This window comes from Ochotona princeps, chromosome 12 (assembly GCF_030435755.1).
Source record: "Ochotona princeps isolate mOchPri1 chromosome 12, mOchPri1.hap1, whole genome shotgun sequence".
NCBI lineage: Eukaryota > Metazoa > Chordata > Mammalia > Lagomorpha > Ochotonidae > Ochotona > Ochotona princeps.
The window spans coordinates 28,307,015-28,334,656 of record NC_080843.1 but is presented as its reverse complement, the minus strand read 5'-3'; the positions used below and the strand labels follow the sequence as shown (position 1 = coordinate 28,334,656).

The 27,642-nt window shown below is 38.8% G+C and overlaps 1 protein-coding gene across 2 annotated transcripts in view; it reads left to right on the top strand.

Moving 5' to 3' along the window:
• PIBF1 (progesterone immunomodulatory binding factor 1) overlaps window positions 1-27,642 on the top strand; it is a 202,887-nt gene that overhangs the window by 106,151 nt on the left and 69,094 nt on the right. For both annotated transcript variants that reach the window (XM_058670663.1, XM_058670664.1), the window contains exons 12-14: window positions 3,329-3,479; window positions 9,855-9,945; window positions 25,208-25,310. In XM_058670663.1, the coding sequence (XP_058526646.1) occupies window positions 3,329-3,479; window positions 9,855-9,945; window positions 25,208-25,310 (345 nt within the window). The remainder of the gene's footprint in view (window positions 1-3,328; window positions 3,480-9,854; window positions 9,946-25,207; window positions 25,311-27,642) is intronic.

The following is a 27,642-nucleotide window of genomic DNA, read 5'->3' as shown; positions in this document are numbered from 1 at the left end:
TGAAAGTACTGAATGTCTAAAAATGCATGATAGAGGAAATATTTAGAAGAAATCTGTAGTTAAACTATTATCCATGTTAATAGTGGTTAAGACTAATTATCAAATAGGTCACAAGTTTGTTTTATGTTTTATTTCTACTTTTTTGTTCATAGAGGAAATTAAACTATTTAATCACAGAACTAGTAAGTGACTAAGCTATGATTAAGAATCACATCTCCCCAGCCTTAGTCCAATCCCAGGCTTTTCAAAAGAGTGATATTCACATAAGCAATGCCAAGGTACTTGGAAAACTTTGTGGGAGATGGAACCCAAAAAATGACTTATTTTGGTGCCAAAAGCACAATACATGGAATCCATGTATAGTTATCTCTCATATATTATCCAAAAGAAATTTGCACCAAAGAAAAATTTAGTACCAGAATTACTGAATTTTTATTTCCATTTTAGCGTGAACTTTACATTAAGTATTTATTATGATAATTTCTCAAAAATTACATTTCTGAGAAGAACTCTGGTTCATAAAATTAAGCATAGCAGTGTGAAGGATCTCAGAAAACACAGCCATAATATAAAGCATAAAAAATATGTTAACAGTGTGTAAAGACATGTAAGCAAAAATTATAGATGATGTCTGCTTCTCAAGTAAATCAATATTCTGCTTTTAAAACCGCTTCAAATGCCTTCTTCTGAAAACTGCTCGTCTCACATCTGTTGCAGCTGCTTGTGCCGCACATTTTGGGGCATTCAGTTGAGCTCTGATTTAGAATTTGCCCTTTGTAAGCTGTGTTTCTCATGGTGTACTCTTCCTCAATCCCAGCCAACTGCCTTTCCTGTTCCTTTACATACTGAATCTATGTGCTTGAGAACACTGGAGCTGAGGTGGGAATGGATTGATGGGAGAAGGTATTTAAAAATAGAGAATAATTTCCCCCTATAATATCAAATGTTTCACACACCTTTAGGATATAGGGTGTGTTATATTCAAAACCAGAGTATTCTGTAGTCTTCAGTTACTTGCAAACTGATCTGAATTTCTGACCTCCTAAAGGTTGGGATTTGCAGTTTGAAAACTACTTCTCAATAGATGCATTCACATACCTCTGTAGAGCTGAGCTGAATGTGGCTAGCCCCTAAAGCTGAATCCAACAGCCAGAACTAGGAGCTTCCTCTGGGTCTCCAACAAGGATGCAAAAGGCCCAAGGGCTTGGGCTGTCCTCTGCTGCTATCCCAGGCTGTAAGCAGGGAGCTGGATGGGAAGTGGGGCTGCCGCGACAGAAACTGGCGTCCATATGGGATACCATAACTTGCAGACGGAGATTACCAGTTAAGCCATTGTGCTGGACCCTAATCTCTTTTCAAAACAGCACTTCATGAAGTATCTCATCTTCAGTGTTTTGAGTGGGATAAGTCGTTTGGTACTACCTTTATTGATTTTCTCTTGTAGCAGTTGAATTGATGCCATCAGCCAACAGATTATTTACCTCTATTTTTAAGAGGAGAAAAAGAAGAACAGATAGAAATCTTCCAGCCCTTGGTCACTCCCCAGATAACCATCACAGTCGAGGCTTGAAGCCACACAGGAGCCAGAAACCCAGTATCTCACACCTGAGTGGCAAGGACCTAAGTCTGGGAAGCGTTACCTGCAGTCTTCCAGGGTGCTCATCAGCAGGAAGCTGGGCTTGGAATTGGAGCTGAGACTGAAACCCAGACCCTAAGATCTAAGTTGCAAGTGTCTTAAAGCAATAAATGCCTTAACAGCTGTGCCACATGCCTGCCCTGGCTACCAGGTTCTTAATCATATCCTGACATAATGAACTCCATGAAAACCTCATACCGATTCACCTAGCAGCATTTTTATTATCAATTAATACATTTTTATAGAACACATTCCTAGTCATCAAGAATGAAAGAGAAATAATGTTGAAGTATGAATTTTGTTTTTCTGATCCAGTCAGAAGCACTAAAAATTATCTTAAAATACTATTTCTATGTTACTGCTCCTCCACCATCCAAACAAATGTATGGGGATAATATTTTGTCTGCTTTTAGGGGAAATTTTGATGAAAATTGAAGAAAGTGACATGGAATAAGTCCAGGAAAAAAAAATGAAAGTTTCTGCTCGTTAAGAACTGTAAATAAGACTTCTTTATTTTTTGTATGTTATCGTTTTTCGCCATCACAGAAAACCCACACTTGCACACTTTTGTTAAGGTGAACTTCAAGTCCTAGAGGAAATCAGTTGTCTTTGAAAATATTTAATTATAGAGATCTTAGGGTGATTATACCAGTGGAGCTTTATTTCCAAGAGATGATTTAATGCAAAGTTTCATAATTGCATTTACGAAAGTCACAGTTTTTCTCAGCACTATATTCTAGACACTCTGCTAGCATTCTGAATTTATCAACACATTTAATTCTTCCCACAGTGTTGGAAGACAGGCCTAAGGAATTGCGTAGGATCACAGCTATGAAGTGTCACAGTCATATTGAAAACCAAATATTTCTGGCACCAACCATATTCTTAACCGTAATATTTTGTTCCCTCTCAGGAAACAGCACTTTCCTTCTGCTGCTTAACGAATCAGGCATAGTTAGTCTAGTTCTAGAAGGTAAAATACCAAGTACAGTAAGTGAACTTCCTAAATTGGAGTTGACTTTGAATGTTAAAACATTCCTTTGCTACTTGAAGCATCTGCTGTCTTATTGTTATGATTGAGCTTGCTTCCATGAAGAGCGCGAGTTGCTTTACTCTGCACAGAATGACTCAATACTAGGTTTTCTGTATTCCTTTTGTTACAAAAAAAATTTGTCCTTTCTTTGCAAAGACTTTTATTATACTGACCCCATGCAATACTTAACTTTACCTTTTGATTTGCTCACTTGAAGTTATGACTTTTCAGAAAACCTGAAATATCACTAAAATTATGGAAAAGTTAGATTAAATAAGTTCTCATAGAAAGCTCAAGGTCTCTTTATGAGTGTATTTTTATACACAGTGTTGTAAGCCTTTCTCAAAAAGCTGTGATTGCCAGATAAATGACTTCCACACATGTGGGCATTGTTGAGGGGTTTTTTTTGTAATTCTAATAAGCAAATGCTAATCTTACTCCTGTTAACTGTTTCTAAGTTTTAAATTCATTTTATTCAGCTCACCAATTTAGTAAATACTTTTCAGTTAAAAACAACTGAATTATTCACCTAAGAGATAAATGTTTTGCTTTATTAGTTAACTCAATTATGCTACTTTCTCTTAAGAGTTATTTAAAAAGAGAAAAGTCATACATCTTGTTTTTGTCATAGCTGTATAATTCTTTTCTTTCATTTTTAGGTTTTAACTAAAGAATTTTATAGTCTCCAAGCCTCTTCTGAAAAACACATTACTGAACTTAAAGCACAAAACTCTGAGCATCAGGCAAGACTGGACATTTATGAGAAACTGGAAAAAGAACTTGATGAAATAATAATGCAAACTGCAGAAAGTAAGTCTCCCCCGGACTTCCAGTGCACATACGTGCACATGCCTGCACACACGCACGCGCACACACACACACTTCTGGCCAGTGCAAGAAATCTGACATCATTTCTAACTCTGTGTTGGTATATAATTCTTTTAAGAATAGTTGGTGATGATTTTTTTAGATATTTTATATTATTAGATATTAGAATATTTTCAATATTCTATATTTTAAAAAGTAGTTCATCTTTATTATAACTGTTACAATCAAAGAAGAAATAAGGAGGTGGGTATCTGGCCTCTAAGTCAAAACACTTACTGAAGACACCTGTACTGTGTTGGAGTGCCTAGGGTTGACTCAGCACTTTCTCATGGCTGCAGCCTCACACTAACACAAACCCTGGGAGGCAGCAATGATGACTCAATTGATTGACTTCCTGCCACATGTATGTGACATCTGGATTGAGCTCCTGTGCTCCCAATTTCGGCCATATTCCAAAACCATTTCAGCCTTTTGAAAAGGGAACCATTGGATGGGAATTCTTTCACTGTCCTTCTGCCTATCAAAAAATATAGTTAATTTTTTTAGAAAAGAAGAATGGGTTAAATATGATATATTTCACTTTTTATTTAGTTCATTCAAAAAAATTGGGGATAAGGATTTCATACAGAAAATTTTAATCTCATAGGAATTTGTGTATTCTCCTGGGAGAAACAAGCATTACTATAAGCCGTAAGCAAGACATAGGCAGTTCTCAGTGAAAATACAGAAGAGATCAAGATTTAACTCCACATTGGATCAAGAAAGATGGCACTTAAATTGTGTCTTCACAGATGAGTAGGATTTCATTAGATATACCTTTATAGTTCTTTCTTTTTCTCCTCTTGTACTGCTATCTTCCTGCCCTGGTCCTAGTTCCAGGCAGTACTTTCAATGAAAATTTCACCACTAACTGATTTTTTTGCTATATTACATTATTTGTGTTTAAAATTGGAAGTAACAGTGACATTCTTATGCTGCAATATAATTTTTTTAAAGACTTAATTTTGTTGGAAAGGCAGATTTATAGAGAGGAGAGCTGAAAGAAAGTTCTTCCGTCCACTGGTTCACTCCCCTACTAGCCTTATCAGCCGGAGCTGAGCTGATCCAAAGTCAGGAGCCAGGAGCTTCTTCCGGGTCTCCCACGTGCGTACAGGGTTCCAAGGCTTTGGGCCGTCCTCGACAGCTTTCCCAGGCCAGAAACAGGGAGCTGGATGGGAAGCAGAGCAGCTGGTACATGAACCGGTACCTGTATGGGATCCCAGTGGATGCAAGACAAGTATTTAGTCATTGAGTCATCACTTTGGGCCTTGCAATAGAATATGAGTCTAAGTGATGGTTAAATGATTTGGGGTATTTATGTAATGATTATATTTATAGGTCTATTTAAGTAAAATTTCGTTACTATTGTCTTATTTTCCACTTCCAAAGTCAGTGTCTGTGACTACAACAGAATCCAGATCTGTCCTGTTTCTTCTCTGAAGTCATTGTAATCTTTATAAAATGCAGGTTTGATTCTGTCATCTCTATCTGCTTTCATGCCTGTATATTGTCATTGTTAAGACTGCATGAAGTCGTAATCCTTAGGGTGACTTTTTGTGATCAGACACTTGTTATACCTTTCTGCTTTTCATGTCTTAGCATTCTTATAATGCCATATTATTTTGAAAATTCTGTACTTTAGTTTCTGAATTCTAAAGTTTTGCATTTATTCCTTTGTATAAACAAAATACAGTGAAGCCCGTTTACAGAAAAAAAAAACCTAGCCAATAAAATTATGGTTGACTATTGAATGTTTTTCCCATTAAAATAGAGAATAAGGCACTGATTTCTATTTCATTACCTCTGTTAAATTCTAGCTACTAATCAATGGAGAAAAAAGGAAAAAATAAAATACAAAGATCAGAAAAGAAGATAATGGTTATACTTTCAGATTACAAAACCCACTGTATATTGATGTCTAGTACAGTGTAAGAGCATTACATGAAAATATCCTAGAAATGTTCACTTGGGAAAGTAAATATGAAAGACAATTTGATAATTCAAAATAATTTTGAAACACAAAGTGCTCACTGTTAAACAAAATTAAAACTCCTTCAAAATCAAGAAATAAATCATAAAATCTGTAAATTTAGTGTGGTCTCAACCATGCCAGCAGACTTTTCTGTATTCAATTTATATGGACCTGAATAGCCAAAGCAGTTTTGAGAAAAGAAGAAGGTTGTATGGTCTAAACTGCCCAGATTTAAGACTTACCATAAAGCTGCTCTGTCTGACTGGTATAGTATAATCTGGTATAAGGAACTCAAATATTGACACTTCTTTAAATCATGATTTGGTTTGTTAAAAATTATGTACTGCTTTGTTTGAGAGGCAAAGTTAGTAGACACAGATTTTTTATTTTAGTTTGGTTTTTTGAGAGGCAGAGTTAACAGAGACAGGAGAACCAGAGAGAATCTTCCATCTACCAGTTTACTTTCCAGGGAAACAGCTTCAGTGGCCAGGGCTGACCAGGCCAAATGGAGAGCCAGGAGTTTTAGCCCAGTCTCGCGGATGGGGGCAAGATTTACGTGCCGAGGTCATGTTCTGCCACTTTCCCAGGCACATTGGCAGGAAGCTGGATCAGAAGTGGAGCTTCTGGGACACAAACTGTTTTAACAAGGAAAAAATACACACACACATGCAATCAGGTTTCTTAAAAAGTTGTTCAATATTAACAAAAATTGGACATCTTTATGAAAATGAACTTCAGTATACCAATATTAGTTTGCAATGATGTCTAAATGTAGTAGCTAAAAAAAAGAAAACTTTAACAGAAGTCATACTTGAGTAACTTTGCGGCTAGGAATCAGCTCAGACCTTTTCAGCCCCTGCAAGTGTTCACTTTGAAGAAATATATAGTCAAAGGAAATGTGATATGGTAGGAGGTCAGGGAGAATTTGAAGGTGCTATACTGTTGGCTTTGCAGATGGAGCAAGGTGTTAAACTAAGGCGTTCAACCAGTCTCAAGAAACAAGGAGATGAGGAAATGGACTCTCCACGGTAGCCTTGAGACAGAACTTTAGCCCAGTGAGACTGACTGCGTTTGGACTTCTGACCTCTAGAACTATAAGATAATAAATTTGCGTTTACTTATGGCACACTATAGCCCAATGAAAAAAGAAAATTGCCCAATTTAAAAAACACCAGTCAAAAGTTCAGGTGTGGGAGGCCTTTTTCTGCCAAGGATCATTTGGATATTTGTAAGATCATTCGTGAACCATACAAAATTATCAGCTTCAAAATGAGTGTGCTGTAGATTTCTTTAATTTAGAGGACTGTGTGCTTTTGCCATAGTAGAGCCAGAGATGATTTCCTGAGCCTGTGTACTGAATGTTCACTAACCTAAAGCCAAACATTTTGCAAAAAAGATTTATGCCTGGCCAATAAGCAGAATAGAAGTATTCAGCATTGTTAGTCATGAAGCAAATGCCAATTAAAAGCCCTGTGACAATCACCATTGTGACATAGCAAGTTAAACTGCCACCTTTAACATTGGCATCCTCAAAGTATATATGTACACTATTCCAAGTCCCAGATGATCTACTTCTCATCCAGCTCACTGCTAATAGCCTGAAAAAGTAGTAGAAAGTGTTCCAAGTACTTCGACCCCTGCCACACAGGTACCTGGGAGACCTGGATGAAGCTCTTGGCTCCTTACTTCATCTCAATTCAGCCCTGACAGTTGCAGCCATCCTGGGAGTGAATCAACGGATGAAAAATTGTCTTTCTTTCTCTTCTCTTTGCGTTCTCTCTCTCTCTTTGTCTCTCTGTCTCTTCCCTTTCCCTGTATAACTTTCTAATAAAAATAAAATGAATCTTTGAAAAAAAGTTCAAATTGCCTGTTACAAATGCTGATGAGAATATGAAGCAACTGAAAAATTCTTATGAAATAACCAAAGGATTCAGTGATCCAACAATTCCATTCCTAATATTTACCCAGGGTAGATGAAAGCATGTATACAACAAGGTTTTGTACAGGGGCTGGCACTAGTGTGTCAGGTGTGTTAAGGTGGATGATGAGCTGTAATTGATGAACTGCTGAGCTGTTCATAGTTGCTTTGTTCAAAATGGCAAAAATCTAGTAACAGTTCTGGTGTTTATTACAGGATCAAACAAACCTTCGTGCATTCATAGAGGAGAATAAGACTTCTCAGTAGAAACAGCTGATTTACTCCATAATATGGGTGAATCTGCAAATGTTTTGCTTGATCTTAAAGCCTTTCCTGAAAAGGTCCATGCAGTATAATTAAATTTCTTTCAAGTTTTAGAATAGACAAACAATGTTTGGTAAAAAAAAACTAGAACAGTACTTATCTCTAAATATGGCTGTCACCATAGTTAACTAGGCAAAGAGTTGGGAGGGAACTTTCCAGAATGTTCAGTGCTTTCTGTATATCCTATGTTACATGTGTGTTTACCTTTCAGAACTTTCATTAGCTTCAAAACTTGGCTGAATGATAGATTTAAGATTTTTATTTTTCACCATACCTAAGTTTTCTGTTATGAAAATAATTGGAGCCAGCACCATGGTGTATTAGGGTAAGACTTCACCTGCATTATTGGCATCCTGTATGAGTGAACCAGCAAACTGAAGATCTTTCTCCCTCTCGGTTTCTGTCACTCTCTGTGACTCTGCCTTTCGAATAAAAATAAATAAATATTTAAAAAAAGAAGGAGAAAAAAATTGAAGGTGAACAGTGAGCTATAGTTAACTGCTGAGCTGTGTTCTGAGAGTGAAATTTGCAGAGGTCTGCAACTTACTTTGAAATACATTAAATGCTGAATAAAAGGATGGATGGATGTGTGAAATCATGTATAGTGCAATGTTTAAATTAAAGCCAAACATTGGGTATAAGAATGTATATTGTACAGTTCTTCCAGCATTTCTATATATGTAAACATTTCATAAAATCTTTAGGAAAATGTAGACACTAATTTTTGTTATGTTGCTTTAACTTTCTTTGGAATGAAATGTACTTGTACTGGAGGATCAGTAATTAGGTTTTTCATTATCAGCTCCCCCTAGAAATTATATCCTATTCTTAATGAATACTTCTTGATTAACCAAAATTACATTTTTCAGAATAAAGCATACACAATTTTCAAAGGTTAACCATCCAATTCAGCTAATGTCAGCAGACATGAAAATCATTAGGTTTCATTTACTAAGACATAGCCATCTGAAATTACAGAATCCTGTCAACACTTGTTTTCTTGTCAGAATTGTTTTCTTTGAACCAAGTAGATGTATTATTAGAATATTTCAGTTTAGTTTAAAGGTTGTTAAAATTCTACGTATTGTCTAAATGCCAAATAGATTTAAAAGACTGTTCATCTGTATTTCCGGTTGTCAAATTCAGGGACTTGCCTAGCCATCCCCGTCCTGTTTGTAACCCTTGTCAGGTATTTGTTAGAACTCTGTTCTGCTTTGGAATCACCTTGGCTTGATGGTTTTTCCTCTGTTGATCTTGTCTGCTCTACCTGTCTCTACCACTGTCTGCTCCAGAAAACAGTGTCCAGCAGGTTTTCTCTAGTTCTCTTCACTTCTTAGATACTTACCAAATGTGTAACCTATTTTGTGGATTACCTTATTCCTTCCTATAGTTTTTATATGATTTGCTCCTAAAACGTGTTCAGAACATTCTGATACCATTTACAGCACTGTACAGTATATTGTGTCTGTAAGTAAATCACTTGTATAATAGTTAACCTTATGTGTTAGTGCGTCCATTAGTATCTAACTGATGGATTTTTGAGACATTAACAATATTTACTCTCTCCCCTCTGATTTTTTTAACTATTTAGTAAAAATGAGAATCAGACATTTATGTAAATACCATCTCCAGTTTTGCTGGATTGAGTTGAAGAAGTCATCTTGAATCTGGATTTGTCTGATAGCTGATAACAGTCCTGGCTATAGCATGCATCATCTTTTACATTTTGCATCATAAATTTTCTTTTTCTTTTTGTAAGATTCATTTATTTTTATTGGAAAGTCAGATATACAGAGAGGAGGAGAGACAGAGAGGAAGATCTTCCATCTGATGTTTCACTCCCCAAGTGACCGCAACAACTGCTATGCCGATCCGAAGCCAGGAGCCCGGAACTTCTTCCAGGTCTCCCATGAAGGTGCAGAGTCCCAAGGCTTTGGGCCGTCCTCCACTGCTTTCCCAGGCCACAAGGAGGGAGCTGGGTGGGAAGTGGAGCTGCCGGGATTAGAACCGACACCATATGGGATGCAAGCATGTTCAGGGCGAGGACTTTAGCCACTAGGCCACAGCGCCGGGCCCACATCATAAACTTTCTAATGTTTTCCAGTTGAAAATGAAGATGAGGCTGAAAGGGTTCTGTTTTCCTACGGCTATGGTGCTAATGTTCCCACAACAGCCAGAAGACGACTAAAACAAAGGTAAAATCAATGTGTATTTATTTTAATTATCTACTCAGACTAAATGTAATTACATTGTGATTTTTGATAATATGCTGAGTTGGTAATGAAGTTACTTTATTCTTGGATTGCATAAAGATGAAATGCCTCACTAATTAAACAGCAAGTAATAATCATACATTTCATATATATTTAAGTGACTATAATGATTTTTAAAAAAGATATATATATCAGAACTTTCATATAATTAGATTTAGTAGTGATCTTTGGGGATACTTCTTTAAATTACCATAACAGGAAATTTACCTGTATTGGTCAGTTTTTTAGTTGACCTATCTGATAGTTTCCTAATTTTCCTAATTCATTGTACTATGAAAATAAATCACACTCTGTCCCCGTCTGCTATTGCATCAGATGGGAATGTCTCCACCTGACTTCCAAAGCCCTCTGTAGTTAAGTCCCATTTCTCCAGCCTTTTTAACTTCTCTACTTGATATGAGGGTAGGTCTAACTCTTTGCCTGTGAATATCTGTTTATTCATGTCACACAGCAGAATATATCTGTTAATTCATTAGCTGTGGTTTCCCAAGTGATTTTCCCAACCTAGTGCAAGGTTCTGCAGGATTATAGACCATATCTTAGTCTCTTTTTTTCTCAGTTCTCTCAACCTAGCTCACTGAGAGATAATTAGTAAAATTATTTCTTCACTAAGTATATGAAGATTAAGGATTTAAAGCTTCCTCCTTGCCAGCCTGGGCTAGGCTATAGCACCCATCAGTGAGAACTAAAATGGGTGTAAGCCAGTTAGACTAGGCCATAATACCCACTGATGAGTGTCAAGATTGGGGACCACCCGTGACAGTCTGGACAGCAGCACTCACCAGCCCATGTGAGATCCTTTGTTGGGAGTGGGCCTAACAGGGGAACTTAGGGAACTTTCCTGCTAGGCCATAGCTTCCACTGGTAAGCATGAAGCATGAGAGCTGGGGCTGGGAGCAGGCCAGATAAGGCTGAGTTGCAACACCCTTTGAGATACTTGGGAGCCAGGTCTGATAGCAGGCTTGGCAGGGTCAGTGAGCAGTACGCACTGGCACAAGTTAGAGCAAGGACAGAGTGTAAGCCAGGCTGCAGCACCTGTGAGTTCACATGGTGCCTGGGCCTGGGCCAAGTTGGGCTAGTCTTCTGTACCCACCAGTGAGAGTTAGGACTGAAAGTGGATTGGGCTAAGCCAGGCAATAGCACCTGCTAGCTAATGCCAAGACTGGGATCAAGACATTTCAGACTAGGCCACAGCACCAGCTGGCATGCACAAGACTTGGTGCTTGGAGCAGACTAGCAGGAGAACTTCAGGGACTCCGTTACTGGCCCACTTCTTCCACTGGTGAGAGTGAGAGCTGGAACTGGGAACGGGCCAACCTGGGCTTGGCTGTGACATCTGCTGGCATGTATGAGCACCAAAATGCATGCAGTTCAGCCAAGCTAGGCTGCAGCACCTGCAGGCAAGTTTCAGGACTGGATGCAAGTCGTGCTGGGCTGGACCGCAATACCCCCTGGCAGGTAAAAGACCAGTGGCGGGGAGAATGCCTGTCAGGGAAACTGTGGACACTCCCCTGTTAAGCTTTACCTACCCCTGGTGAACATGAGAACCTGGGCTGGTGATGGACCAGGTTGGACAAGGCAGAGGCACCTGTCAGGGCGAGTCTGAGGTTGGATTGGTCTGTGCTAAGCTGCAGAACCCAGGAGTATACATAAGAGACAGATGGGGTACAGACTGGGCTGTGCTAGGATGCAACAGAGGTTGGCATGTGTGGAAACTGGGGCCTGGTTGGGAAGTTATTAGGTGTCACCCCGAGTAGGCTGTGATGTCTACTGCTATACAGGAGAACCAGGTACCATGGTCGGCTGGCTGAACTGGACAGCAGCACCCAACAGTTCACATGACATGGGGCTGTGACAGGCTGTACTGGGCAGCTCTATCCACCAATATGTACACACCCTGGTACTCCACCAATATGTACACAACCTGGTACAAGTGACAGACTAAACCTCACCCAGCACTAGCTAGTGCACACAACAGTTAAGTCTTGAGATCACCCCAGGCAAGGTTTCTTGGTGGGCTCCACCACTAGACCACTGGACTGAGATCCCAGCCACAAAGAAAAATCACAGGAAGTGTAGTCTGACCTTGGAATGAATGTGTCGGGACTGGGCCTCCTCAGTTGCTGTTGCCTGTGCAGTGGACACCATGCTCTGATAAACAGAGGAGACAGGACATCTAGCTCATCTAGGCCAGCAAAGGACATCAACTGCCTTGTCAAACGATGGAAAGCAGAACAGGTTGGACAGTTCTCCAGGACAAGCTTTGCAACATGTTACTGGGTTTGTGAATACACACTCAGGTGAACTTGATCAGCCAACAGTCCTTGGAAAGATTCTCTGAGCCCTGGACCAATGAAACCAACAATTTCTCACGATTATCAGAACTACTCAAGTAACACCCTCAGAACACTGTTTCCCATCTCAGGGTTCCTAAGGTATCATCAAATGACCATCCCCCATACCTGGAAGGGCCCCATACCTGACCCTTCCCACCCTAATCAGAGGCCCACATGGACATGCATCTCTCTCAGCTGTTTAAACAATTTTACAAATAAAAATAAAAAATTGAAAAATCTGCTTCCTTGTTTGTTCATTTTTTTATGTGAATTGATAATATAAATGTTTAGAGACACTCAACCCTAGGCAACAGAAAAATCTCTTAACTCATACTTTTGTAAAAACTTTGAAGTGATATCTCTGAGATTAAAATTTCCTTATGGCGGGCCCGGCGGCGTGGCCTAGTGGCTAAAGTCCTCGCCCTCAACGCGCCAGGATCCTATATGGGCGCCGGTTCTAATCCCAGCAGCTCCACTTACCATCCAGCTCCCTGCTTGTGGCCTGGGAAAGCAGTTGAGGATGGCCCAAGCCTTTGGGACCCTGCACCCGTGTGGAAGACCTGGAAGAGGTTCCTGGTTCCCGGCATCGGATAGGCGCGCACCAACCCGTTGCGGCTCACTTGGGGAGTGAAAACATCGGATGGAAGATCTTCCTCTCTGTCTCTCCTCCTCTCTGTATATCCGGCTTTCCAATAATAATAATAAAATCTTTTAAAAAAAATTTCCTTATGGCTATCTAAAATGATGTAGGACATAGAATATCTTACCGAAAGTAACAAAACAGTGTTCAGAACTTAAGCCTGTTACTGATTAACGGAATTATCTGCCAAATTTGGATCAAGGACAGAAGAATGGGAAATATCCATTTGTAGCTGGACTGATTAGATCTGCCTAGTAAAGGTTCAAGTATTTCTAAATTATGTCATATTTGAACAATCAGTTGTAGTCCGGACTCTTACCATTCTTTCCAAAGATCACTGTCGGTGACCTGGAAGATTTTATCATTGTCAACCTATCTCTATTTTTTGAGTGTAATTTGCATAGGGAGAAAGATGGTTTAATGGCTACGAGAATTCTTTTTCTGTGCTAAATGATTGATAACATGAAAATCAAAAGTAAATGGGGAAAGTTCACTCTCTTCTCTACTTTAACATCTGAATCCATCTAGTGAACTTTTTTAAAGAAAAAATGAATTTCATTGTGCAAATTGTCTTTTGTTAGCCCCAAATGCTGAGTTTCTTTGAAATTGGAAGCAATTATTGTTGTTACATCATACTATTTTTAAAGTTTCTGAAAGCACAGATTGATTTCTTTAATATTTACTGTGAAGATTTAAGGAACCACATCTGATTCATATTCTGAATAATCTTAACTGTTCAAATATTTCTAAAGATTCTATCACCAAGCTATCTATGTGCCTTGAACAAGTGCCTAATGGGTATGCTATTAATATGCCCTGCCAGCTGGTGCCAGGCATTCTTCTCATGGTGAGCCAGAGAGTTATTTTGAGGAAGTGCTTCTCAGGTCATCTAAACTGAGGGAAGAGAAAGTGAGACTAGATATCCAAAAGGGACATTTATGCATTCCTAAACCCATTCATTCAAGAGCTTTTATTGAGTGCCTACTGTATTCATAAACTTGACCAGTGGTATCAAAGACCAATTAGGGTGGGATGTCTTCCTGAAGTGTACAAGATCCATATTTCTTAGTAGATATGAATAAAAAGGATAAATGTTCTTTTTAAGATGGAAGGAAAGCAGCCTTTCAAAGAATATACAATTAAACGTTCAAATTTGAAATTAAAGCAATAGAAACTTAAGGTGAATTAGAAAATGACTCGGAGTAGTAAATGAAATATTTCCATACTAAAAGTTTGCGATATATATCAGTCTTTAACAAAAATACTTCAAAAACGTCAAAGGTACTTTTTTCTCAACTATCACAAAAAATATGCCCATCTCTTCGTTGGGTTTTAAAATTTCATATATTTGACAAATGGAATTATATATTTTGGAGTAATATTTAATTGGAAGGAAATTTCTAAGTAAAAATATGTTTCATAAAATTAAGGAAACTACTAGTAATCTTACCACCTAAAATAACTATTCAGAAATATGTATGTGTGTGTGTTACATACTCAGAGTTTCTTATGTGCAGATTAGTAGTTTAATTTTTCATTTTCACATTCTGTATTAAGCATTGTCTTAGCATCATATATTTCTCAAAAAGATCATTTTAATGATTATCCAAAATTTCAGTTTCTTGGACTTCTGGTTTAAAAGTCTATATTGCTGTTAAATTTAATAGCCACTAAAAAATTTCATTGGTTGCCGTTACTACCCAAGGAATGCTATGAAATTAAGGTTTGAAAAAGAAAATGGAAAAAAAAGAAAGAAAAAATGGATGTGATGTCCTCTGCACGGTGCATAGTATAAAGTAGACATTCAACAAATGTTAATTTGTCACACCAACTAATATGTTCTTAAAGTAAATGGCATAATTAATTTTACAGGAAAAGCCAGGTTCCAGAACCTTTCACTAGACAGCATTTGAGTTTCCCTTTAAGCTGATTTTGTTTTAGACTTTTAATGAAGCCTCTGAAATAATTACTAGGAACACCCTCTGGACATGAAACTAGTTTTTAAATTCTGTTTCTTTGATACTACATTTTTTAATATATTGTAATGCCAATTCTGGTTAAAGTGGTATCATAATCAGATTTTTGTTTTAGTTTGAAAATAACTCTCAAAATACCTGTTGAACACATTGTAATTATAAAATAAAATTACTCAACATTTTGAAATTTCATAGAGGTATGAAAGGTAACTAAATACTGCATTAAACACTCTTACAGGACACAATTGTGGAAAGTTAAAAGGGCTTATACAATTAAAGTAGATTAAAATGGGCTCTTCTTGACTTGACTGAACTTGAAAATCTGAAGTAATGTTTTTGTTTCAGTTGTGACTGTTTTGAAAATAGCAAACAAGATTTTCTGGTTATGTGTTTTGGTTGAGCTTTTTAACCTGCCTCACTAAATGGGTGACACCCAGGCAATAACATGGTCTTAGTGTTTTTCTCTGTTTTGACTGATCCGAATATGGAGGTTTCTGAAAGTCTGCAGATCTTTTAAATTGTAGGATTTACTACATGCTGTGCATTTTTTGCGTTAGTTTCTAATTGTATATAAAGACCTGTAAGTTGAAACTTTCACAGTGTAAGGCTTTATGATAAGCAGAGGAAAGTAGTAAATTTCAGTGCAGAATGAAAATTGGTTTTCCCTCCTTTATTCTCATAGATGTGAGTTGTAATTTTTGTTGTGGCTTTAGCCTGGTCCAGCCCTGGCTGTTGCAGCCATTTGGTGGGTAAACCAGTAAATGCATGAACTCTCTCTTTATTTTTTTCCCTCTCCCCCTCTCTCTCTTTGACATTTAAATAAATATTTTTAAAAATAAAAAAAAAGAAACCTTCAAAGCTCAAGAAGTACCAGGGAGGCTAAAAGATTACCCTTGGAGGATAATTTTACCAAGTAACAGGAAAAATTTTGGTTTACTGTTTAGATATAATCCCATGTTTGTGGAGGCAGGTATTTGGTCTACCAGTTAAGATGCCAGTTTGGAATACTTGTATTCGATATTGGGGTGCCAGAGTTCAAGTACCAGCTCCGCTTGTGCTGGTTCCTGCTAATCTGAGCCCTGAGAGGCAGCACATGATACTGGCTCGCGGGGTTTTGCCCTTGCCACTACCTGTGAGGGCTGGATTAAGTTCCCAGCTCATGACTTCAGCCCTTCCCAGCCTCAACCATTGTAGACATTTGAGGAGTGAACCAGTAGATGAGAGAGCTCTCTCTTTAATTAATTTTTTGTAAATTATAAATTTGTGGTGTTTTTGCATGATGTCAAATCTAATGTTTGTATAAATAAAAATCACATGGCAGTTAATAAAATTACAAGGGAGTATTATGTGTTGTAACTACTTTACTGTCCCAACATATAGGGACTTACTAAAGCATTGCTTCCTTGTAAAGTTCAGTACCTCTGTACCAAAAACAATCTAGTAAAAGTCATTTTCCCAGATTAGTTATAGTTACTTTTTATAAAGAACCTGAAAGAAATTTGTGTTTGTGCATTATATTAGAGATATAAGCTTACCTCCAGCTGAGAAATTCTTTATTTGTGTTGCTTTAGTTTTAGATAACTGTTCTTTCTTCCTGCTTGTTAATAGTGCAGATTTCTGAATAGGATCCTCCTATAATAGCAAATCACTCACCAAAAGCAATGTGCAACGTTTAAAGACTTCAGAGTCCAAAATGTTATAGAAGTGACTTGGTGTCTGACTTTTGCCTTGTTATCTTATTGACTTCAATCTTTCTTTAAATGTTTAAGTGCCAGTTCACTGTTTAGATACCAAAAACCAACTGTATGTTAATACAGAAGTTCTGACAACCTGAGAACATGGTTTCTAACTTTGTATTTATTTGGACAAATTTTACTTACAGTAAAATCAATCAAGAAGTATTTATTAAGTGCCTGATGTGTTCATTGGCTGTAGATGTGTTGTAGATGCTACAGAGGATATCAGCACCATTGTTATAGGAGTTGCATATACTAATCAAGAAAGGATTGTAACGCTAGAAAGAATACCGTAAGATACACAAAATTATGTAATTTAATGGTCTGTGATTGTATTTGTCAGAGGAATAGAGAACAGTGAAAACCACATGGTAAGAAATGAACAAGGTGAAACTTGAAGGAAACATTCAAAGAAAGTTGAGTTCATAAGCAGCAGGATAATTGATCTACACACTGGACAACAGTGGAAAAAATGTACAAACTGCAGTGACATTATGTATAGTAGACACATTAATGGAAAATAAGACTGGTGCAGTGAGATTATAGAGGCTCTTGATAGTTTTAAATAATATAGATGTAGAGTAGAATTAAATGTAGGTAGATTTTATGTGAGTAAAAAAAGAGGTTTAGGTATTATCAATTGATTAAATAATTAGGAATGATGGCCAGTGCTATGGCATAGTGGGTCAAGTTGTCATCTGTAATGCCAGTATCCTATACGGGCTACAGTTTGGGTCCTGGCTGCTCAGCTTCCGATCCAGCTCCCTGCTAATGCTTCTTAGAAAGCAATAGAGGATGGTACAAATGCTTGGGCCTCTGCATTTCTTTGGAGATCCAGAAGAAGCTCCTGGCTCCTGGCTTCAGATCTGCACAGCTCTGGTCATTGTGACCACTTGAGGAGTGAAGTAGCGAATAGATCTTTCTCCCTGTCTCTCCTTCTTTCTGTGGCTCTGCCTTTCCAATAAAAATAAATAAGTCTTTATAAATAAAGAAATAAAATATTCAATATTTTGTTTGTTTGAAAGGCTAAGTTACAAAGAGCGAGAGATCTTTCATCCACTGGTTCATTCCCCAAATGGCCACAATGGCCAAAGGTGTGCCAGGCCAAAGCCAGGAGCTTCCTCCAGCCCTCCCACGTGAGTGGCAGGGGCCCAAGCACAGGACACCAAGCACCATCCTACGCAGGGAGCATCCTCTGCTACTCTCCCAGGTACATCAGCAACGAGGTGGATCGGAAGTGGAACAGCTGGTGTTAGAACTAGCTGCAGTGTGGGGGACACCACAACACTGGCCCCAGGTTCTGGGCATTTAGTCTTAACAGTTAAGACACCTTTATCCCACATCTGAGTCTCTGGATTCTATTCCTGGTTCCAGCTCATTGCTCCATTTTGCTGCCAGTTCACATCCTGGGGAGCAGCAGGGGTGACTCTAGAGATCGCTTTCATGTCTCCCTTTTGTCAAACTTGGATTGCATTCTGGCTCCTGGCTTTGACATGGGCATTTGGAGACAGCAAACAAATCAGAATGTTCTCATTCATCTCTCTCTCTCTCCCCCCTCCCCAAGTAGTTTTTGAACATATATATATATAAAACTTTAAAATAAATGAAAATATAGGCCAACATTATGGCACAGTGGGTTAAGCCACCACTTATGAAGCTGACATCCCAAATTGGAGTGTTTGAGTCCCAGCTTCTCCACTTCCACTCCAGTTCCTTACCTGCAAAAGCAGCAGAAGATGACCAAAATTCTTGGGCCTTTGCTACCCACGTGGAAGACCTGCATAAAGTTCCTGATTCCAGGCTTCAGGCTGGCCCAGCCCCAGCTGTTGGGACCATTTAGGGAGTGAACCAGCAGATGATGGATTTTCTCTCTCAGTGTATCTCAATTGCTATCACTCTGGCTTTCAAATAAGTAAATAACTCTTTAAAATAAAATAAATGCAAAGTTGCTGCATTTCAACAGGTTATTTTTCACATAACTCCTTTTGAAAACTTTCTAGTTTCTAACCATAGCCTTCTGATAGCTGCAGGCCTCTTTCCTCTACAAGCCATCTTCCACACTATTGATAGAGTATATTTTCTCAAGTGCAGATCTGATCATGCCTAACCTATTGCAAGACCTAATCCAAACTCAGTATGTCATCCAAAGTCTTTGGTCAGATGCCCTGTCCTGTATCCAGCCCTCACCGTATACCATATTTTATGTACGCATACCATACTACCTAGAATGTTCCCTAGGACAATGGGGCTGTAGAATCTACATCAGAACTGAATACATCAGGCACTTAATAAATACTTCTTGATTGATTTTACTGTAAGTAAATTTTGTCCAAATAAATACAAAGTTAGAAACCATGTTCTCAGGTTGTCAGAACTTCTATATTAACATACAGTTAGTTGTTGGCATCTAAACAGTGAACTGGCACTTAAACATTTAAAGAAAGATTGAAGTCAGAGTATACTTAACATATGCTTTCACTTATAACTAGATTCTATTTCTTTGCTTCTTGCCAGATTAACCATTATTGTTTTTCATTCTTTACTGAGCCCTTGCTTAGGATTTAGGATGCCACATTGATATTTTTAAAGATTAACTTATTTGAAAGTGATACAGGGAGAGACACACAGAGAGTGATATCTTCCACCTACTGGTTCACTCCGTAGATGCCCACAACAGCTAGAGCTAGGCCAGGCCTAAACCAAGTACTTAGATTCCCACCTAGACTCCCATGTGGATAGCAGGGACTTGTGGGCTTGAACCATCATGCATTAACATGGAGCTTGATTGGAAGCAAAATAACCAGGTGCTCCCATAAAGGATTTGGGCATCTCTTAACCCATTGCACCAAAATGCCCTCCCAAGCATTGATGTTTTAGTCTGCCTGTCTTTCTTAGTAGACTATTAGATACTTCAGTTAGAAATTTTTATTTCCATTGGAGACAGAGTTTTGGTGCAATGGGTTAAGCCATCTCCTACAACACTGGCATCCCACTTCTAATCCACCTCCCCTCTAATGCATCTGGGAATGCAGCACAGGAGGGCCCAAATCACTGGGCCCATGCGTCCATGTCAAATACCCAGTGGAATTGCAGACTTTGTCCCGGTTCAGCTCCAGGCTATCATAGGCATTTATGGAATGAGCCAGTAGATAAAAGATCTTTCTCTCCCTCTCTCTCTCTGTCTCTCTCCCTTTCTCCCTCTTTCTCTTTCCCTTCCTGACTTTCTGCCTTTTAAGTAAATACATTTTGTTTAAAAAAAAACAAAGAAACTTTGTTTCCGTAGTGCCTGTACCTATTAAAAAGGTTTTAGTAAATGTTCATTTAAAAAATATTCATGAGACATGGGGAAAATCTGTTGGGGGTGGGAATTTGTGGGGAATCCCGGTCTATACAAAATTACACCACAAAATTCAAAAATTCAAAATAAAGATATAACCAAAAAAAGAAAAGGAAAACAAACAAATATTCATGAGCATTTTTTAAACATTTTAGTATGTTTTCTTTTAAAAAATTATTTTACTTTAAAATCAAAGTTACAGGAGACAGAGAGGGAGGGAGGGAGAGAGGAGTGACTGGGCGAAGAGAGAGATCTTCCATCCACTGGTTCCCTTCCCAAATGACTGCAGCAGCCAGAGCTGGGCTGGTCCAAAGCTGGGAGCCAACAGCTTCTTCCAAGTATCCAAATGGGTGCAGGGGCCCAAACGTTTGGGCCTTCCTCTGCTGCTTTCCCAGGCCATCTAGGGAACTGGATTTGAAGCAGAGTTGCTGCAACAGAACAACATCCATATTGGATGCTAGTGCCAAAAGTGGTTACCCTACACACCACTGCACCAACCCTGAGTATGTTTATTCCAGTTCAGTCTGCTTTGCTGTTGTCACTAATATTTATGATCAAGAAAAAATTTTATTTTTATTTTGTAAGTATTTTAATGTTGAGAATTGTTTTTCAACATTAAGCAATTCAAAAAAATCTTGTTTGCTGTATTCTTTTTCTTAAACATATTTTCCATTTCTTGTTATTAAATCTTAATATAATCCTTTATTTTCTTAGTAACATTACTATAATCTTAATAAATCTCAATATATTCTCTTAATAGAAGATTTTCACAATTTTTTAAAAACTAGGTTAATGGGCTAAACAGGTCTTTTACTGCACCCTGGGAACTTTAAAACTCTGATATATCTGTGGAGAAATATGTTCTTCCTATGACTGACTTCAAAGTGATATTTTTGTATGTTAAAGACCAACCTGACCATGTTCTTCCGTGTTATAACCGTGTGCTTCATAAACGACATCAGTGTTCCTAAGTCTCAGATCTTCCTATTAGTGTCAATTCCTGTTTTTCTCAGTAAAGTGTATTTTCTCAATAGAAGTGTACAAGCTAGTAATCACAGCATGGTGGGGCCTATTTATGAATATCTAGAAAATATCATACAGTATCTTGTTTCTATTTAGAATTGACTTTCTAAATCAGAAGATTCAACGCCCCGCAAACTAACAAGAATTCCTGGTGGGAAGAGGTGGTCCTGGCGGAAGGGCTTCAGCCTACCACAGGAAGACTCTCTTGCATCAGTGTTTTCTGTCACGTGATATTTTTTTTACTGGGAAGTAGTGTCGCCCTATCTGCATTACAGCATTGTGTAATTCTCAAACCACCCCCAAAAAAGAATAAAAAGTGCTCAAAGAAAACAAGTAATTTGATATTGTTCGTTATCTGCAAGTAATTATCCTATTCAGAATGTTAGTAATGGATGACTTTTGCTTTTTGTTATTATTTCCTTAGATTAATTTGTCTTCTTTGGCACCTATTTCTCTGTATAGTTCCATTTAGTTTCTTCATTGTTTTTTGCTAAGTATTAAACAAATATGATCTAATCCTTCAATACAGAATTACTGACAAGTATCTGTGTACAAAAGACACTAATGCTGAGTACTGTAGAAGACAAATGAAAAACCTTACATCCAATGTACATAAAGGGTGAGAAGGAAAAGATGGAGGTAACTTTAAGGTTTTTAAATTAGTTTAATAAAAAAAAAAATAGAGCCACTGGTGTAAGATGCTGAGGTTTGTAAATAGGCAGTGAGCTCACAGGTTGTAAAATGTGAACATAGCACACAATTAACATTAGCCCTTGTGTTAGTCAACTTTCTATCACCATAACTGAATACCTGACATAGGCTGCTTAGAGAAGGAGGAGGTTATTTCAAAGCTTGCAGCTCTGAAGGCTCACTGCTCAAGATACGGAGTGCCTGCTGGCTTAGCTCTTTGGGACGGCTAGAGGCTGGCGAAGGCAAAGCCCATACAAGAATCACCAAGGCAACCCAGGAAACAGAGGGGCTAGGCCCTCGGCCTTTCTAACCAGCCTTCTCACAGGAACTACCTGCCAAGGGCACATCCCCAAAACCTCGGCACTAAACACCATAATTAGATTGTTTCTATCCTTAAGACCAAACCTTTAACTTACGGGCTTTGTGGGACATTCAAACTAATACTAAACCGTAGCAGGGTTTACTTTATTTGTAAAGACCTTGTTATTTTACATTCAGTTTAGAGAGGACTTAGTATATGTACATTGGGGAATGAAAAACTGCAGGATTTCTACAAGCTATAAATACCTTCAAACTCTGGGCAGAAAGAGGTAGATTAGTGGTTCCCCTGAGGCTTGGTGGTAGGATGGAATAGGAGATGGTCAAGAGGAGAGGAGGACAGGCAGTGATTGCACAGGGACAAGGTTCTCTTTTTGAAGGAAAAAACTTCTAAAATTATAATGATAGTTGCACAACTCAGTACTAAAAACCATTGACAGGCTCAGCACAGTGGCCTAGTGGCTAGAGTCCTTGCCTTGAACTTGCTGGGATCCCACATGGGTGCCAGTTCTAATCTCTGCAGCCCCGCTTCCCATCCAGCTCCCTGCTTGTGGCCTGGGAAAGCAGTGGAGGACGGCCCAAAGCCTTGGGACCCTGCACCCGCATAGGAGACCCGGAGGAGGTTCCTGGCTCCTGACTTCGGATCGGTGTAGCACTGGCCATTGTGGTCACTTGGGAGGGAACCATTTCACGGAATATCTTGCTCGCTCTCTCTCCTCTCTGTATATCTGACTTTCCAATAAAAATAAATAAATATTGACTAAAATACTTTAAATAGGTTAACATTTGTGTATAAACTAAAATTGAAATGTCAATGAGGTGGTCACAGAAGGTGGTTAAGAACTCGCATTTATTTTTAACATATTGGCTACTTATTACTATGTCAATTAATTCCATAATGATGTAAATTTTTACTGATGGTATGTTGGAGCTTTTAATTGATCGGGATGATACTCTGCTGGCTCTGTCTTCAAACCAGAGAGGGTATACCTAAGAAGCCGTTGAACTTGACTGGACAATAAGATGCTGGACTCTATGTTTGGTATATGCTTGCAATGAGGGAATCTCAACTGAACTTGAACTGTGGTTATGCAACAAGGTGGAGGAATCCACCATGGTGGGAGGGTTTAGGGAGGGGAGGGGAGAATCCCAGTACCTATGAAACTGTGACACATAATACAATGTAATTAATGAATAAAAAAAATTTTTTTAACTAAAAACAACTAGGTTAACATTATAGTATATGCTGCTTATCAGTAAAGTTGTATGTGAGTAAAGCTTTTTATTTTTACTTAAGTGATTGTCACAGAAAAAGAGTATGTATCTTTTCCATCTAACTGCAGTTGATTTCTTTAAAGATTTATTTGATTTTATTTGAAAGGCAGTGCTCTAGGGAGAGAGAGGACAATATAGGGAAAAACCTTCCATTCTAATTCACTTCCCAAATGGCCACAACCGCCAGGCCTGGGTTACAGACAGGAGCCAGGAGCTGGGCCCACGTGCTGGGACTGACATCTGTGCTTTCCCAGACATACTAACGGAGGCTGGATAGAAAATTCTGCAGCCACGACTCAGCTGGCACCAACGTGGGGTGCGCAAGTGGCCTCACTGCTGCCCCACAGTGCCGTCCCCTGTAATTGATTATTAAGGCATAAACTTGCAACAGTTGAAGGAATAAAATTTTGGTTCTCAACAAGCCGTTGTGTAGATTTTTGTCAGAACTAATCTTTTTCCCTTGGAATAACCAGTTCTTAAAAATAGATATGTAAGAAAACATATAGCAATTTTTCCAGAAGTCTGTCTACATTCCTTTATCTGATGTTAGGAAGTGCCAAAAAAAGAAAAAAAATGGGATTTTATCTGTTCTGTAATTTTATTTAAAACAAAGATCTTTTTTTATTGCAATGCATATTATCTTTCTGGATTCTGTGTATTCTGTAATTTTCAGATCAAATTAGTGGATTAGTAGATTTTAACATGTAAGTTGAGTGTGAGATACATGTGAAAAGTATAAATTAGTGGAAACACAGAGATTCTTGGACTGATATGTCTTTTCAGTTTTATTAGCTGTTCTTTGAAAAGTAGTTTTTCTCCAAATGATTAGAAGGAATGATTTTTTAGCTGAAGCAGTTTCACAAATTTCTTAAAAATTGGGTTGGGTGTGGGAATTGGCCCTGCAGGCAGGTAAGTTGTTGCTTAGGATGCCTGCATCCCGTATTGGAGTGAGTGGATCAAGTCCCTCTTTTCACTTCTAATCAGTTTTTCTACTAATTTACATCCTGGGGAGACTTGATGGCGCAAGTACTTAGCCCCATATCTCAAACTGACAGGTACTGCTGCCCAGCCCAGCCAGCCCACCACAGACTCAGTCCTCACGCATACCAGCAGGTGCCACAGCCTAGTTGGAGCGACCCCCAAGAACACCCACCAGGCCTGCCTCAGTCACAATTTTTGTGCATGCCAACCTGTGCTTTGGCCTTGCCCGGCCGACCTGTAGCCCATCTGGCTCTCATGCGTGCTTATGGGTGCAACAGCTTAGCTCAGCCCAACCCATCCCCAGACCCAACCCTCACATATGCCTGTCGGTACCCACTGCCTTATCCAGCCCGACTCACCCCCAGACCCAACCTCACGTATGCTGACAGGTGTCCACTGCCTTGTCCAGCCTGAGCCGCCCCCAGCCCTAGTTCTTATGCTCACCAGTTACAGGAAGTATGCATTGTTTTCTAAGATGAAAGGTAATGCTTCTCAAACTGCAAACTTTGGTTGTATTAACTAATTTATTACTTTGAAACTGAGAAATTTTTACTAAAATGAAGAAAATATACACTTTTTGTTTTTTAGTCTTGTCAAGCAGCTGTCATAGGTTGTAGCAAGGACTAAAAACCATTACTGTAGCAGTGACTATAGCATATTACTGTCAGCGTTACAGAGATTTTATGCTGCTTTCAGAATTCTTAGTTGTGTTATTTGTCTTCCACTGGCTATTATTTGACTTTGTATTTTTTTCTGTTAATATGTAAGTATTATTAGGAAACAGTCTATTTTCAAGCACACAAACACATTTTAAATACTTTAGATAGCATTCCACTTTTGTAAGCCTTAATTTTCTCATTTCATTGGCCTAGTGTCCACTTGGCAAGAAGAGTACTTCAGCTGGAAAAACAGAACTCGTTGATTTTAAAAGACCTAGAACATCAAAAGGACCAAGTAATACAGCTTTCACAAGAGGTAAGTGACTTAAACAAAAGAAACACGTATAAAGAGTCACAATGTTCGCTTCAATTCTTTGTAAAACTTTTATTTTCTGAGCAATTCTTAAATCTGTTTGCTGGCACAAAATGATTTCACAATTTATGGAATGGATTGAATGTTAAGGACTTACAAAACAACTAACAGAGCATGGCAAAACTAAGAACAAAAAGGGAATTAAATGTCCAGACTTAGTATAAATGCAGACCAGACAGAAAAAGCTTTGATTTCTGAGAATATCAACTGGCAAAACAAGTTTGGCAAATTTTGGTAACATTTTAAGTTTTTTCAGAAATACCTCATGTTAAAAATAGTATTTCTTTTGTCTGTATATGATAAAAAAAAATCACTAAGCTGTTAAACCATTTAACTTGTTATACACTGAGAAAATTGGGTTGAAATTTATTTCCTTTTACCATATGTTAGATCATTTAAAGAATATGTCCACATTGCACCCAGTGGAAGGACTCAGTGGCTAAATCCTTTCATTGCAAACACTGGGATCCCATATGGACACTGGTTAATTTTCCGGCTGTTGAACTTCCCAGCCTGCTTGTGGCCTGGGAAAACAGTAGAGGGTGGCCCAAAGCCTTGGGACACTGCATCCACAAGGGAGACCCAGAAGAAGCTCCTGGCTTTGGGTCGGATCAGCTCTGCTCCAGTCTTTGTGGCCACTTCGGAAATGAACCAGCATATGGAAGATCTTTCTAGCTCTCCTCCTCTCTGTAAATCTCTCTTTCCAATAAAAATAAATAAATCTTAAAAAAAAAGGAATATGTCCACATTGTTTACAGATTCAAAAAACAAAACGTTTGTTTGAGGGACAGAGAGACCCACACAGACAGAAAGAGTCCCCATGTGCTAATTCCATCCTTAAATGTCTGTGCTGACCAGGCCGGACTTTGCCAGAATGGGGGCCCATGAACACAAGCGGGGTCTTCCCATACAGATGGCAGGGAACCGTGCTGGCATCCACACTGGCAGCAATTAGGATTCAGGAGCCAGAGCTAGAATTTGAACCCAGATATTCCAGTATTGGATGCAGGCTTCTCAAAGACCAGGACAAGTGCCTGTTCCCTCACACAACATTTTTAATCCATTTATTTTTTTTTAAACATTTATTTTATTCTTTATTGGAAAGCCAGATATACAGAGAGGAGGAGAGACAGAGAGGAAGATCTTCCATCCAATGATCCACTCCCCAAGTGAGTGCAACGGCCAGTGCTGTGCTGATCCGAAGCCGGGAACCAGAAACCTCCTCCAGGTCTCCCACATGGGTGCAGTGTCCCAATGCATTGGGCCGTCCTCCACTGCTTTCCCAGGCCACAAGCAGGGAGTTGGATGGGAAGAGGAGCTGCCGGGATTAGAACCGGCGCCCACATGGGATCCTGGTGCGTTCAAGGCGAGGACTTTAGCCGCTAGGCCACGCCACCAGGCCCCATTTATTTTTTTAATTTCCTCTTAATTATATGTTTCTGTACTTTTTAAATCCAAATTGTAAAACAAGAGTTAAAGGTATCACTGCACAAGTGTTCCTCTTATTGCCTGTGCTTTATTTTTGTTTATTCCTGTGCTTTATTTTGAAAGTCAGAATTACACAGAGAAGGAGAAAGAGAGGGATATCTTCAGTCTGTTGTTTCACTCTCCAGCTGTTAACAATGGCCACAGCTGAGCAAGGCCATTAGCAGGGAGCTAGATCGTAGCTGAGGCAGCCAAGACTCAAAAGGAAACCCATATGGGATGTCGTCTCAGGCAGCAGTTTAACTTGCAACACCACATTGCCAGCCCTATGTATATTAAGATTTATTTATTTGAAAAGCAAAGTTCAAAAGAAACACACAAAGAGATCTTCTACTTGCATCCTTTGTTTCACACTCCAAATGACTACAACAGCCCAGGCTGGGCCAGGCTGAAAGCAGGAACCTGGAACGCTGTGTGGGCCTCCCGCATGCATGCAGGAGACCAACCACTTGGCGGTCTCTCACTGCTTTCCAAGCTGCATCAGCAAGAAGCAGGGTTGCTGCAGACTGTGGCTGCACTGGCTGCACCACAGCCCTGGGCCCTGCTTCCTACACTCTGACATGACAGATTTTCTCACTTGATACTTTAAAATTTACAAAAGCTGTTTATCTTGTAATAAAGGTGTTTTTAAATGCTCTTACTATATAATAAGTATTCTTCCTGTGTATGTTTCCTGAAGAATTTGTTTATATTCATCTTACAGTTTCTTTTTTTTTCTTTTTAAGAATTTATTTTTATTGGAAAGGGAGATTCACAGAGAGGAGAAACAGAAAGATCTTTATGCGCCGGT